Source organism: Clupea harengus, chromosome 14 (genome assembly GCF_900700415.2).
Source record: "Clupea harengus chromosome 14, Ch_v2.0.2, whole genome shotgun sequence".
Lineage (NCBI taxonomy): Eukaryota > Metazoa > Chordata > Actinopteri > Clupeiformes > Clupeidae > Clupea > Clupea harengus.
In genome coordinates, this window is record NC_045165.1 from 20,941,871 (window position 1) to 20,957,785 (window position 15,915).

The following is a 15,915-nucleotide window of genomic DNA, read 5'->3' on the forward strand; positions in this document are numbered from 1 at the left end:
TTACTGAGATTAGACAACATTTCTCATCTATAAAAGAATACCTTTTGGCAAACATCCTGTTATTACCTGTTCTGCTGCTGTATTTGGCACACAGTGCATACCAGGAGATAAAAAACGACACTACTTAATATCCACATTTTATAGAAATGCACCTACAGGGACCAGGATTGAGCGATTCACTAAATATGAATTGTCAAAGTAAGAGGTAATGTGTAGAGAGGAAAAAGAGAGAAGTGATGTTCCAGCATAAATGTCAGCGCTGCTTGGCTGCGTGTCCCCTGGTGTGACTGCAGGGGGAGGAGGGACTGGGATGGGGAGTCTGTGATGTGATGGTGTGTGTGTGTGTGTGTGTGTGTGTGTGTGTGTGTGTGTGTGTGTTCTACTCCAGAGAGAGTAAGCACACCAGGCTTCTCTACTCTGTCTGTCCACAGGGTGTGTGTGAGCAGTACATCACATTTACAGGCTTTCTTGACAGTTTATTTGTAAGAAACTGTCTTGCATTATGGATGCATACTCACACACAATTCATCATAAATGGCAGTGTTTAAACTTTAATGTATGTCTATATGAGAAAATGTGATTTCTTGAATTTGATGTAGTATATGTGTGGGCATGTGTGGGCACTTATCCCGTGTCTGAGCCATCATACTCTGTAACATGTCTGTGTAACACGTAAATATGATTTCTACTGAATGTCAGTGATGGTGTATGGGTGTGTGTGTGTGTGTGTGTGTATGTGTGTGTGTGTGTGTGTGTGTGTGTGTGTGTGTGTGTGCGCACGTGCGCGTGCATAATACCATCTCATCAACCTTCATGTGACGCAAATAATTGCTATCCTAGTCTTTACATGGCTTAGTTCAACTAGTACAACTAAAACAGCTCACTTCACACACAGCACAGCAGATGTGTGCAACACGTAGCATCTCTGGTCTGATGGAGGGATATGTAATGTCAGGGGCTACAATAACGAAGGTCACGCTAATAGTGATGGAGAGGGTGACCAATATCCTTTCAGTAAAAACCATGCACATAGGGGGATTAGGCATAGGTCTTTATCTATTTTTATCCAATTTAGGAACCAAAAGATGCCATTATAACCTCACAGCTTTGCCTCTTCAGAACTCAAAGACATGATTTGTTCAAGAATGACAGATAATTGAACTTTACACACAGTTCAAACATACTGTATCTACCAGTATATTTAGTTTTTCCAGTGGCAGATTTTTTTTTTTATTCAGCAAGTTTCTCATTTCACAGAAGATCAAATGATATAGCTCAGTATTTCTAAAGCTTCTAATTACATCTTAATGATAGGAGTAATTAGATTAGACACTGCCATGATAATAAAACACAATGAGAAAATGTTTGTAGCAGGGAAAGTACTGTATACTGAGCGCATGTAGTGTATACAGTTTCATAAAATATCTAGTACACTAGATATTTTGCATAGTTTAAAAACATATAGAATAAAAGAACTGTAAAAATAAATAAATTTCTTCTTAATTCAGAAAGAAAATCAAAGATTCTTTAGAGAATATGAATTATCCTACTACAAGGTTCTTTAAAATGAACCTCTCTAAATGAAATGAGTGAAATTAAAAAGAAACAATACCATGAAAAAAGGATCCAGGAGTGCAAGGTTACACAGAATGTTTGAAAAAAGTTCCAAGGTTTGTCCCTATTTTTCGACTTTCAAGGGCAGTACAATGTGAAACTAATTGTTTTTTTTCTACAACTGCCATACAGTGGTGAATGGACTTCTCTGAAGAAGCCTTGGGCCTGTGATTCATCTGCAGTCCCTGGCCTGCTCTGTTTCAGGGCCAATCCCAAGGCCCGGATCGCTCAGGTATGTTTAGGACCAAAAAATAGGATGAAGAGGAGCCACAAACCCTTTATGTCTTAAAAGAATCCATTTAGCAGATTGAACAAAAGCAGCTGAATTAATGGTCGTGTTTCCGCACAGGGTAAAGATCCTGCCGCGGACAACCTTAAATCGGGCTAATAGCACCTGTCAGGCTCCATGCAATTTTGTACCGCTGTTGTAAAGCAAATGTATGTCTGTGTGCCGGGTTGCTATGGAAACTGCATGGCTGTGGGCATTACCTGAGGTTGGAGTGGTGTAGGCGGGGCCTTGTGACGTCATCATGCCGGAGGTGTTGGCATGAGGCTGGCCATAGGGGGCACCTGCCCCCATCCCACTCATCTGGTTCATGGCAGAGTAGTTCCCTTGCCTGAGGAGGGAGAGAGAGGGAGGGGAAGACAGGTGGAGAGAGTTAGAGAGAGAGTGAGTCTTAACCACTGTACCCCCCCCACACACACACACACACACACACACAAAACACAAACACCTCAAAGCAAAGCTTTCATGTCAGGCAGTTTTGTCAGAGGTTAGTTACGAGCGTGCAAAATGTCAGAGGTAAATATAAAGGCATGAAGAGCTTCGACGTACTTAATCAACTGACAGGCACAATAACTAAATAAAACGCAGTGTTTCTTTTTCAGTGTCTGGTTATAAATCACGCAAATGGAAAATGATGAAATTCAACTCATCCTAAAATTCCTTCTTTCATGCTTACAGAAACAATAGCAAAATGCCTGGAATACTTATTAAATGTGACTGGGATCATGCATGTGAACACTGGGTACTTTAACAGGAGAGCTGCAGTGATCGGGAACCGAACCTGCTTACAAGGTGGTGACACTAACCACTGCATCACCATGCCACTATATGATATACAGTAATATATCTAATAATGACAAACATGTCATTAGGAAGGAAGAAGTTAAAACCCTTAAACCCCCAAAACGCTCTACGTTTCCCTCGATAATGACACGCGACAGGCGGCTCTCCATCCCTCAGCTTCTCACAGGCTGGGGCAGTTCAGTAGGCTGCTTCGCAAACGGTACACTCCAATTGCTGAGAGGGGACCATTCACTTATGATGGCTGTAAAGGCGCTGAGCAGTTTCTATGAGCACAGCCGTTCCGCATATTGCACTGAAGCCACACCGAAATGGGACTGGCTGTCTCTTCTATAGAGGACGGGCACGACTCTCAATAGCAGGGGAAAATAAATGGCAACGAGGCATATGAAAAGATTATGCAATTCAAAAATCCATTAACAGGTGCTTGGGCCAGACTTGGCAGATAGGGCCACTTTTCACAGAATGAGGCACAATCCTGGGAAAGGAAGAGTCGATGGTAAGTTGCAGCACAAAAACTAAATGGCTGTCTGAGGGAGATGGGTGTAGAGACGGTGAGTAATAGAAGCCATTCAGCGCTCCCCGTCTTTTTCCCACTACCCCACTCCCCCCCCGTCTCCAAAGTAATAATTTAACTAATTAAGGTGTCTTTGCGAAAGGATCATGTTATGTGTTGCCATGGAGACAGGGGAAATCAATCCCTGGACCGTCTCCACGCTTCAGATGATTTTCGGGACGTCAGACAGCTCGTTTGCAACCTGCTGCATGCTCACGCTCTGGACTGAGCCACTTCAGCGAGTGTCTGACGTCTCAGAGAGAGCCCTGCTTTCTGAAGGAGGCATTAATCCCTGGATAAGGACTACTGAGTTAGAGAGAGAGAGAGAGAGAGAGAGAGAGAGAGAAATAGAGAGAGAGGGAGAGAGAGAGAGAGAGACTGACAGACAGGCAAGTTGAAGCAAGAAGAGAAAAACCAGGGAAACTGAATAATCAAGAAAGAAACCTAGACAGATAGGGAAAGCAGAGATTTTCCCAGGCCAGACAAAGATAATTACAGGGAAGGCAATTAAAAACCAGCCACAAAGACAGACGTTAAAGCCATGTGTCTGAATCGGTCCAATCCGAGCTGGAGAGAATCCTAGTGACATCCAATTCACAACTCAACCTCTGCCATCTGCATTACTATTCAACACGATCAGAGGCGTGCCAAATCAAAGGCAGACAACAGCCAGACACACTGAAATTGTGCGACCTGGATTAACGTTGCTCACAGAAAAAAGGGGGAGGGAGTATCACTCATCGCCGTGGCGACACGACGTCTCACGAGCATTTGATGCAGGACGTCGAACATGACCAATTCGTCTGCTAAGGCTCCCCCCTAATCGCATCTCACAGATGTAATTAGTCACCGGGCGCGGGCTTGGCGACGCGCTCCCCGTCGCAATCTCCGGGCTGGATTGATTTTGGTGTTAGCTAGATGGAAGGAGAGGCACTTTTTCGTCAATGCGGATGAGGGCCCCTGTCCGCCATCGCTCATTTTTACATGTGAATAAATAGTCCTCATCTCCCTTTATTCCCTCACATCACAACAACACCCTGCTCTCAAGTGTATAATGCAATAAACACCAAACAGAGTGAGAGAGGGAGGGAGGGATGGAGAGAGGCGGGGAAAAAAAAGGTACAGAGTTCGACTGTGGTGCGAGACCATTATTACTAATTCATGTCATCAAAAAAAAAAAGCCATTAAAACACTTGACGGAGGGAAAGCGTGGCGTTTAATCATAGTTAATATATGCATGTGGCTCTATCAGGGAGAGGGAGAAAAAAATGAAAAAATAAATAATAACGATAAAATGCACTCCGCATTCATCTTGCCTCTCAGGCATCTCTGCGGAGAGAGGAAAAATAGAGAGGGGAGGGAAAGGAGGTGAAGTGGGGGAAAGTGGCAGCTCTAGGGTAAAGCAGTGTGGGGGGGGGGCTGTTTCATTGCTAACCCCTCTCTCTCACTCCTCTCTAAGAGTGGGAGAATGGGGGGGTTATATGCACACTTGCTGCTGGTTGGTGTCCCCTCTCCCATGGATAACTGTCGTGCCCAGGACTGAGAGGGACCTGATGTGATGCACTTCCCCTGTCTATCGTTAGGGAAAGAAAAAAAAGAAAGTACGCCCCCCCCTGCCCCCCCCCCTCTCCTTCCACTGGCGAGTCAGAGCAGGCTTGCTGGGAAGTGCCATGCAGCTCAGTTGACTAGAGAGATCAATCAGGGGAATGGAGTGCATTTGATGGCACATACAACAAACAGTCACACAATGGAGGGGAGGGGTTTGGGCTTGAGAGTAACACTCTCTTTGAGACACTTGATCTCTGCTGGTGTTGATTCACAGAGCTTGCTGTGCAAGTGCGAGAACATTCAATCAATCCCACAGATAAAACACATCTTGTGGGACAGAAAGAGACACCCTTGGTCTTGCCCGCCCTCTTACTGCGCGTGTCCCAGCATGCTTGGCGTGGGTGCTCGTGAGCTCCTGCTGTTCTGCCACATGTAAGCGGGAGACGACAGCCGTGGAATCTAGCGGCAGTGATTATGGGCCATGTCCAGGATGCAGCCTCTTACCAAACTGGCCCGTCAATAACTATGCAATTACCCAAGCGCAGCACTGGAACCTTTATATGAGACTGTTTAAGGCCTAGAACTATGGGTATTTGGGTATAATATATATATATTATATATATATATATATTATATATGGGTATAATACCTATTTCTTATCTAATATTTAGTTTGCCCCTCAAGATCCATTCATAGCTTAAATAAAACTAGTGTTTCCAGGTTGGGTATGAGTTGGGAGTGGTCTAAAGTTTTTAGGCATCTGTGATGGATGCGCATATCCACCATCACCAATCTGTCCTACATGTTTAATTCCATCCCACCAGTCACCGGCATCATCAGCCGGGCCACTGACAAATGTGCCATTAAGAGAGATAGCGGAGAGAGAGAGAGAGAGAGTGATTGAGAAGGAGAGAGAGAAGAAGAGGGGCAGCTTTGGTGGAGGCAGTGGGAGGCTCTGAATTATATATGGGCCCAATCTGCTTCCAAGACAGTGGCACTCGCTCTGTGCGCCTGACTCAACCAAAACAAAAATCCAAAATAAAACACAAAATGAAAGGACAGCTTCGAACATATTAAATCCCCAGAAAAGCTGCACATCAAACAGCCCTGATGAAGGAAAAAAAAAAAAGCCATTTATTCCCGCAATTTATTAAAGCCAACTCGCTCCTGCCAAAGCTACGAGCGACAATGCCGGGGGCGTTGTTGGATTCTTGACATTCAAGCAGCTCTTATTTATTTAGCAAATTTACTTACTAAGGAGGTCAGAAATGAATTATTTGATGAGGATTTGCCCCCAAGACGTTTTTTTTCCCCCTCTCACTCCCGCTCTCTCTCTCCTTTAGCTTTCCCATTTCCTTTGATTGCCCCCTCCCCACCTTTTCTCTATTTTCTTCAGTGTGTTTCATTTGCTTTCTTCCCCTCCAGACTCTGTTTCTCTGGCTCAGGGAGGTACTTGAGTCACTTGCGACTCCGGGAGTCTTTCGCTGGAGCCAGCTTTACCCGGAGCCCCGGAGAAGATCCACAACCTTCCACCCTAAAGAGATTACCTTGGATCAGTGTTGCCCCCAAACCCAATCTCAATAATTGTGAATAATACACAGTAAGCAATGGATTGGCAGCATAGTGTGAACTCGGTTCCCATTTTTTCACCCTCTAATGGTAGTACAGCAAACCCACAAGGCTATTCTATTATAAGGACACTGTAAAGAATAACCTATGCGGGTCTTCAATGGTATACATATTTACATTCAGTATATAGTAGACATACGTAGTTTATATGAAGTAAAACTAAAATCATTATAAGTAAAACCTCAAAGAGTAACATGCAAAAGAGCCCTTTTATACACCTCGATTTTTCACTATAATAATTAAAATCATGGCTTTATGCAACGACGCAGTTTTGCCAAAAAGCTTCAATTTTAGAATCATTAAATGGCACTTTTTGTGCTTGTGAAAGGGCCTTGAGAGCACTCACTGTAGGAGAGCAGCCACACAATACCACTGTGACCGCGGCTGTTGAGGAGGCTTTCGGGAGGGAGGAAAGAGTTTCTCCCCCCGAATGCCAGCATGGATCGCGTGGATCACCACATGTCCTCCCATTCAGGCCGCGCTCCTCGTTATCTGATTGCTTCACCTCGTGCTTTCACGGGGTCACGCCGTGGAGCGCCGGTCCAGACACGCAAGCAGATGGTCAGACTCTGTGTCATTTCCCCGCCATGCAAAACAGCCCTAAACGCTTCCAAATGCCCTGCAAAGATTGCCATCGTCACAATAGGAGAGTAAACATTTTTCGCTCACTCTCCTCTCTCCTCAAAAGAGCCTGCAAGGACTCCTTTTTTCAGCAAAATGCTCTCAGCTGTTCAAGAGCTTTCAACCAGGGTGGGGACACACACACACACACACACACACACACACAAACTAAAGCCTGAAAAATAAACAGCAAGGTTCACAATAGGTGGAAAATGAGAGCGCGTGGGGGTTTAACTGGCTTGTCGCTTGTATTTTATACTCAGTGGCCAGGGCTTGCCGTGGCGGTGCAGTGATGCACACAAAGTAGGGGCCTGTCAACTGTGTGCGTTCTCAAAGTCAGCTAGAGGACCAGCAGGGCTACAGGGAAAGAGAAGGGGGAAGAGCAGGGCCCTGTTGCCCTTCCTGCCACGCAAACTACCCCCTATCTCTCTCTCTCTCTCTCTCTCTCTCTTCCTCTCTCTCTCTCTTCCTCTCCCTCTCTCTTCCTCTCTCTCTGCCTCTCTCCTTCTATCTCATCTATTTCTGTCAGGTTGTTTTAATTACCTTTCATAATCATCCCCAAGCCTTTGTCAAAGCAATCTCCAGAGCCTGAAATGATTCAACTCAAATACCTGAAATAAAGGCGAATAACGGAGGAAGCAGGAACAAAGCAGAGTCATAATTATTATTATCAGGCCACCAGGTATTGTGCAAGAGCGAATGAGTGATTTTAGTAGACCACGATGCACACGGTAGGTTTTGCTGATCCCTCGGATTTCATTGAACATACAGTCAGCCCCTGGGCATTACAGTTAAGGAACAGAGGTTGTTGGCGACGGAACAGTCCGTTGCAATCAGCTCTTCTCCAGCTCCCGTCCAGGGAGAGCAGCACACACACACAGCAGTGGCAAGGACACAGTCTGGTCAGTCGCGTGGAGCTGATAAATGGCAAACAGTTTAGTGTATTGCAAAATATGGGTTATGGTTACTGCTCTGAATTGCCTGGCAACCTTGAAAAATGTCCAGACCGTATCATATCTCAGTATAACCTTGAGGAATACACATCGGCTCCTGAATGCTAAAAGAAAACACGATAACAATCCCGCAAAACCACAAACGCGTTCAAAGTCTTTTAGGATGTGTCAGAGACGATGGGTTCCCTGTGCGCACCACGGAGACGTCTGGACGTCTGATAGAGGGGAGGAGGCATGAGGGCGGGGGTGGGGGTGAGAGAAGTTGACTGACAGCCCCTCTGATTGGGCACAGCGGCATGCATCATGTTGTGCCACTTCTTGTTGACAGCCAAGCCGTCTCATAATGGCTTCTTCAGCATTTACATACCAGGAAATGCATCGCACATTGATGCCCCCCCCTCCCCATTAATCACCCGCCAGTGTCAACACAAACTTCTCCTCAAAATGCCAAATGGCTTATGATGTATCGACTGCAGTGCTCCACAAAGGCGCCTGTTAACAGCTCGCGGATGGCGCTTAATTTGTCATTATTAACGTGCTGTGGTGATGATGGCACTTGTCCTTCGCTCTTTTAAAGGGACACTATTGTAACTGAACGGCGTGTCCCAGACGACGCCGGCCTCCGTTTCGGGTCTTTATCCGTTGTGAGTTATCACCCCCTGCTCCCTCAGGTGCATATGGCCCTCGCGGGGGAGTTGTGACAGGATAAGAGCGAAGGGGCTGGTGTTAGCGCGCACGCTGCAGCTCAATGGAGGATCAACATCTGTTTGCGGTTTATCTGGATAATAAAGAAATGCATTCAGTCCGATGAATGCAAAGTGAAATACTGGAAGCGGCAGCGCTGTGGTTTGGCATCGTCAATCCTTAGCATGAACGTAAAAACAACAGGATAAACACAACAAGCTCCGGCAAACCACAGAAGTAAAGCCAATACTTCAGGGCAGCAGATGTTGAACCTTGTACAGTTCTTCTTTTTTTTTTGTGAGGCGTGAAAAAGCACCTGGCAGTTTCATTGATTCATTTTTCACACACAACTTCTGTACAAGGCACTCTGGCCATAGCGAGGGTGGAAGAGAGAAAGGAAGAACAAGACCCATGCCAGACCTAAGCCAGAGGAATAAGGGCTTATTAGAAAAGAGTGGCGACGGGACCTGGTGGTCCACCTACCCATACAGCTCGGACTGATGCGCTTTGGGGGGTGTCTGAGAACTGAGGTGGGGGGGCGTGGAGTCGGTGTGGGGGGTGCGGTGAGGGTATGGGGGCAGGTGGGTGTCGTGGGCCTGGTCCAGGGTGACCCTGGCTGGTGTAGACAGGGGGTCTTGGGAATGGAGACCTTCTGCAAAAATTAAAGGGTTTCATGAAAAAAAAAAAAGATGCTTCAACCTGACCACTTTTACTGTTGGAGGAGATGATTTCTTGGTGCTTAGCGCAGCAGGAGGCGGTATGAATTTAATCTGACGGCTGCAGTTCTTTTCATGCTCAAGCACTTTCCCAGAACGCTGGTGCCGAGATGAGTGTTCTGTTCCACTCCGTGGCCCTTCAAGTGTTTCTGCAAAATGACTGGTTCACTCAGTCTCTCCTGCTATTTCCAGATCCAACATGAGTGCCTGTCTCCTACTGCCCCTAACAACTCTGGCACTCATTAGACTACGAAACATTCCTGCCTTCACATTCAAGACTAACAGCAAAACAATTCAAAACAAACCCCCATTGACTTTGAGCCCAGTGCCGGGAAACAGAACCTCTCAAGAGGAAAACCAAGTGTCGAGACAGACACCAAACAATAAACTTTAAATTCCTTTATTTATTTATTTTTTTACCCTAGCTTTGAAAAGCTGCTGAAAGCTGATACTTCCATGGAATGTGTAGCATCATGCTCGCTAAGAAACAGATGGGACTGGCAGAGTGAGCAGACACATGTTAAACGTCACCGTATGAAATCAGACGTTAGCATATGTCAGCTCTGCATACCTCCTCAAAGCGTAGCGTTATGTCTCTGTGTTTAATGTCTCTCTCCTAGTATCAGCTCAGCTGTCGTGGCTACTGCACAGAGTGTGCTGCAGGCTACATATGCTTTAAACTTGATACTGGTGCTTTAGATCAAATGTAACATTTTGAGAAAAATAAATGCAGCAGAAGGCCTCTTTTCAGATCTGTTACTGGCTCATGACACAATATTTTTGAAAAAGAAAACTAGCTCTGTACAAAAGCACTTTATGGTCAATTATCATTATATCAGCGACTGAATCACCTCTTTTCTCTTCCTTTCAACAGCTAATGCACAGCTACATTTCTACACTGTATATGATGTGCAGATGTATATGGCCACACTGGAGTGTTGTCTGGTCAATGATGGATCAAGGAATAACTATAGCGTTTGTGTTTATGTTTGAGAGCGATAACAAGGCTTGACTCTCACACTCCCTCTAGTGGAGGCTGGCCAGTCAATTATTTCTCTCATCTAACAGTGTCCTTGCTTTTGTCAGTGGCTGCCTTTCAGTGGTTGTATATTTCTCAGCTCTCCCAAAAGTCTACTCTCAAAGGAGTGCCTATAAACAGTCTATTAGCAGAGTGTGACTCATACACAACCTACACGAGAGTGGTATTTTTTCCTTATATTGATCTCTGTGGTCATGCTACATTATTTACTTCATCTATTCTCTTGGTCTATTCTTGTGCTGGGTGGTACTGAAGGACTCTGACTCACCTCCCCTGTGCGCTGCTGGCAGCAGCCTGCATCACAGCCACCGTCGCCGCCTCCTGGGCTTTACGATTCACGTTGCCCATGGGTGGCCCCATGCCCAGCCCGGCTGGCTGTGGCATGCCCGGCGAGGTGGGCGCCATGCCCGTCACGTTGCCCGAGTACGGGCGGCTCCGACCCATGGCCATGGGCTGCCCCGGGCCCTGCCCGTGCATGGGGCTGCTGGCGTTCGTCCCCAGGCTGTTGTTGTTCATGCCCGGGCCTGGCCCGCTGTAGCTGGCGTTGGGCGCTCCGCTGTAATTGGCCGGTCTCGAGTAGTTACCTGGGAAAAAGGGAAGAAAATATGTTGTTTACTGCCTGCCAAGCAGTTCTCTTCCCGTGAAGTGCGCACAGTTGTTGTTTTATTTAATGGAAGCGCCGTCTGTGTCATTGGGGTGCAGTTGTGACATTTTAGCAGCGGGGCAGGACTGCTGAATCGACGAGGGAACAATTGAGCCGCTTGAGCTCAGGTTTTGGGATCGCCGAACAGCCATTTTAAGCGCTCATAAATGATCTCGCCTCCCTCCAGAGTGGCAGAGCACTGTGACAACACAGGCACTTCGGAGGCTTAGACCTATCCATTTCGGTTCCAGCTACGCAAATACACAGCTGGGAAATGAAGGGATATGCACGCACATACTCTCTCTTTCTCACACATACACACACACACACACACACACACACACACACACACACACACACACACACACACACAAGCATACATACCAGTTGGCTCTCACACTGTCAAAGTGATATTTTTCCCCCTTGCAGGACAAATCCTTGAGAAATTTAAGTGGAAAATTCTGTGTTTCTTTTGTGATGGGGCTATTTATTTTGATTTGATTAAGGGTGCTTTGGTTGGGGCTTGGAGTCTAATCCTCTAAGAATATGTCTAGTAAAGGGGATCAAATTTCTTTCCAACCTTAAGGCTTTTCCTGCTTGGAATCGAGAGGGAGAGAGAGCTCACAATATTCTGTGAAAAGGAGAGGAAAATTGTTTAGGATTCCACAATCTTGCTGCTCTATGCGGATGTTCCACCCCACGTTAAGTCTACTGGGGAATAGGGGTGGGTTTTTGTATGTGCAAGTAGACTGATAAATGCTTTCTTCTCCCTCTCAAGCAAGACTGATGAAATCTACTGCAGGAGATGTAGCTGAGTGGCTTCGCTGGAGCAGCCTTGATTTATCTCCGAGGCTCTCGGCACACGGCGGCGTCCTCAAGGATGCCAGGAGAGGAACACTCCTAATCTCCAAGGATGCCGCGAAAAAACCGGGACAGAGTCAAAGCATGGCTGGAGCTGACGGTTACACCGTGGAGAAATTTACAGAATTGTGGCGGGCTGTTTCTCTCTCTTTTTTTTTTTGTTCTTCACTGGGAGTTTCAAGTTAGACCCGTGGGTAATCTGGCATGTTTGTTTCTAACATGATCCTGAGGCCTTCTCTGCAGATCTAGTTGATGTGTGTGTGTATGTGTGTGTGTGTGTGTGTGTGTGTGTGTGATTGAGTGTGTTGGGGAGGGGGGGGTGGGAACAGTCAGCAGGACGGGCCTGTTCTCACAGCATGGGCTGATTCAGCTTTGGCCTTCATGGATGCTGCATGGTCTCTGGCTGCATTCTGGGCTGGGAGGACGTAATGGCCTCCTACAGGGATACTTTGCATTGTTCTCTTGGATCCTATTGTGTCCATTTTAGTCGTCTATTTATCCCATCGTTAGACTCTTGGAGGCCTGAGAGGAACGCAGTGTCAGTCTGTCTGCTGGAGCACTGTAAACTGCACTTTAATGTTGGATCACCTGGACCTCAGTTTAATGGGCAGCGCACACGGATCAGTAGAATGCCTTTGAGGGATGCATTCACAAAGTGAAGGCTCTCGACAACGGAGGTGTTCTTTGGGTTTTAAGAGCATGGCTTTAGGGCAGTTTGAGAATTGCATGCTGTTGGCTCAGCAAAGTCACACTCACACACACACACACACACAAACACTCACACACACACTCACAAAGAACCTGGCTGCATGTCAGTTAAATGCTGTGGCTTTTGAAATGATTCACTGACAGCTTCCTTCGCCCACTTTCTCCCCTCCAAAAACCGGTTAATTTCCAAAATTACTGGTGCTCAGCCAAAGAGCTTCTTGAAGAACGATAAGAGACCCCCCCCCCCCATTCTCCACTGCTGAGAGGGCCAATAGGGTCTTGCTACAAATAACTTAATAGATCTAGGGATCCCCTCCTCGTTTTTTTCCCCACACCCACCATGAGGGCTCCTCTCGTGGACACTCAAGCAAGAAATGAAACAGAGCCATTTCTCTCCGGGCCTCCGCGGACACCCTCTGGTGTTCCCTTTATGGGCGGTCACCGGTGGGAGGAGGTGTGGTATTTATAAGTGACCGAGGGGAGAAAAGTAGGGACTGTGGTGCGTTACCAATTACATGGAAATTCGAGGCACGGTCACGCATTCCGAGGACGCTGTTCCTGAGCTGTACTTAATCCGTGCACTCCCGCGGGAAACAGAGCGCTGTGACTGGGCAGATTAGAACCACTGCTTCCTCAGCAAACAGCACCCTGAAACGCTGCACTCTCGAGGCCCAACTCGCCCCAATCATGGCTGCCGCGGCGGAAAATGTTGCTTAGCGGCGAATAAATGGGCTACATACAAATGAGCGCCTGATTGAAGTGGGCTGCCAAGAGTGCGACTGTAAATTGTTGAAGTAATACTGCAGGAGATTAAAAAAAATATAGAAGAAAGTCTCTCTTGGAGAAGAGCTGAACATTTCTGAGAAGTTCTGATAAAATTATTTGCCTGCAGTATGGATTTCAGCCCCAGGACTTTATTTCCTTGACGACTGCCACAGTGGCAGCAAATCACCCCGGTATATTTTTTTTGCCCCAACTCAGGAGTTTTCTTGCCTTCTTTCTCGCTCGCTACCTCAGCCTCTATCACGCTCCCTTTTCTCTCGCTGTCTCCTGGCCTGAGGCCCCACATCCTCTCTCAGCCACCTCAGCATCTCTCACAGCAGGGAGTCTCTGGTGCATTGCAGCCCCGATGTGCCTCAGGGCTCTGTGCTCAGCTCTCTCCATTTTCCAAAAAACCTTCCTTCGCTCCAGGGCTGACAGTGATCGCGTCCTCTCCTTCCAAACTGCAACGTGGGCCAAGCACAGGGCTTTGGAGGAGAGTTGCTGGCCTTTGCAAGGTGGTTATTACCGGAAATCTCTCACTAAAGTCTTCCAGATAGTTCTGGGGAAGTAGAGCTTACCAAGTGCAACTAGGAAGTACTGGGATACCATGGATGTCATCCAGACCAGGTTCGGAATGAGGTGTTTTATAGACATGTTATGTAGTGATTCTTGAGTATTGTGGGTCCATATTTTTCATTGTGAATTACTTTACTTAGAACTTACATCCTGGTTTTCTTATTGTGATGTGCCTATTATTTATTAACAGAGACAAAACTACAGAAACCTCCAAGCATTTGTCTCAATAGAGATTTTGAAACTCTCAATGAAACACTCCCATACACTGCAACAGTTTCCTTTGATTACTCATCTTACTTACTTAACAGTGAAAACCCACGCCTTCATGAGCATGTGTTGTGTTGTTCTCGGGAGGAATACAGAATGGGAGTCTCAGTGTGTGTGTGTGTGTGTGTGTGTGTGTGTGTGTGTGTGTGTGTGTGTGTGTGTGTGTGTGTGTGTGTGTTCGGCTGTCAAAGCCTCCAGCATATGCACCTCCCAGCCCTAACTTGACCAGCCAAGACAAACACGCAGGAAGAGATCAGGGAACTTGGAGCCCATTTCCATGTTGGTTTAATGGGTTAGTAATTCTCTGGCAGGAGAGAAGACAGAAAGCAGATGGACTCGTCATTAAGAACAATGAGTAGCAGCTGGCTGGCCTGTTCACTCGGGCCCGACCTGAGGAGGTCTTTTTCAGAACTCGGGCCCGGCAGTGAGTTCCGTGCCACGGTTCTAGGGGGGGATGAGCGATAGCAGCGGAGCCTCTGTAACACACGCGATCAATGGTGGGAGGGAGGCTCCGTGTCAGGAGAGCAAACTGATATCAGCTGTGCTAACTTTTCACGCTAGGTTGAGTACATTGCTTCAGTTTTCTTCTTCTTCTTCACCCCTCCTCTGTTATTTTCATGGCTGTGTTGTGTTGGGGCGTCTTTCCCCCTGAGTTACATTAAGGGAAAATAGGGGGCGGGAGAGGGTAATACCAAACGCATCTGAACTATTAATCAATGTTGGAATGGGAGGGTCTCGGTGGTATTAAGGGCTGTGCTGGGAGTATGCATTTATCATGGTGACACATTAAAGCGAGCATTATGAATACCGTAATATTCTATCTGGTGCATGACTGGAACGCTGGGTGAGCTTTAAACACAAACATGTGGGCTGGTTCTCACACACGGACCCTGAAGGAACGCAGAGCACACACTTGCTCAACATTCAATGCACAAATCAATGAAAAGATACAGTTTTTCTCCTTTCCAGGGATGTGATGAAGAAGCTAGATTCATTTATGTATTTCATTCTGTTTTAGTTTTTTTTTTGTGGATGTGGGGGGTGGGGTTGAGGGGATGCTGGCAAGCAGGAAGGCAGGGGGAAAAAGAGTGGTTTGGGCCTCCGTTCTGTTAAATCAGTGTTCCCAAAGTATCTTTGCTGTCTGCTGGCCAAGTGGACAGTTACTATAGAAACAGGCCCTGACCGCTGAGCGTTCCTGGCCAGCCCGGTACTTTCAGAGCTCTTTGGCTGGCCACAGGTCAGAGGAGTCTTCAGAATAATAACGACCTCTGCTCCTCAGCCTCTCAGCTCTGTTAATGAAGTTAGCCTGGCTGTTTTAAGCTTGCATCATTGGTTTGTAGGCCAGCACTAATACACTGACCCCTTTTTAATAGGACTGGACATGGCCATCCATTTCAGGAACCAACCTGTTTTAAAGCTGCGAGTCAATCTTTACTTAATCCAATAATAACAAAAAGAGTGAGAAGGTGCTTATAGAGTTCAAACACTTCATGAATATTCTACTGACCTCCCTGTCCCTCAGCTTTAATCACTGGTGGTGTGTGGGTGAAAAGAGAGGGAGAGAGAGAGGATTAGATACAAATCCTTTACATTACCTTTCCTTAAAAATCTTTTACAGTTTCAGACTCTCCCATTGCATTCCATGTTCACC

At 46.6% G+C, this 15,915-nt stretch overlaps 1 protein-coding gene across 3 annotated transcripts in view; it reads right to left on the reverse strand.

Moving 5' to 3' along the window:
• LOC105895473 (AT-rich interactive domain-containing protein 1B-like) overlaps positions 1-15,915 on the reverse strand; it is a 150,125-nt gene that overhangs the window by 16,039 nt on the left and 118,171 nt on the right. For all 3 annotated transcript variants that reach the window (XM_031580837.2, XM_031580836.2, XM_031580838.2), the window contains 2 exons: positions 10,716-11,031; positions 2,104-2,231 (listed from right to left, as the gene is read on the reverse strand). In XM_031580837.2, the coding sequence (XP_031436697.1) occupies positions 2,104-2,231; positions 10,716-11,031 (444 nt within the window). The remainder of the gene's footprint in view (positions 1-2,103; positions 2,232-10,715; positions 11,032-15,915) is intronic.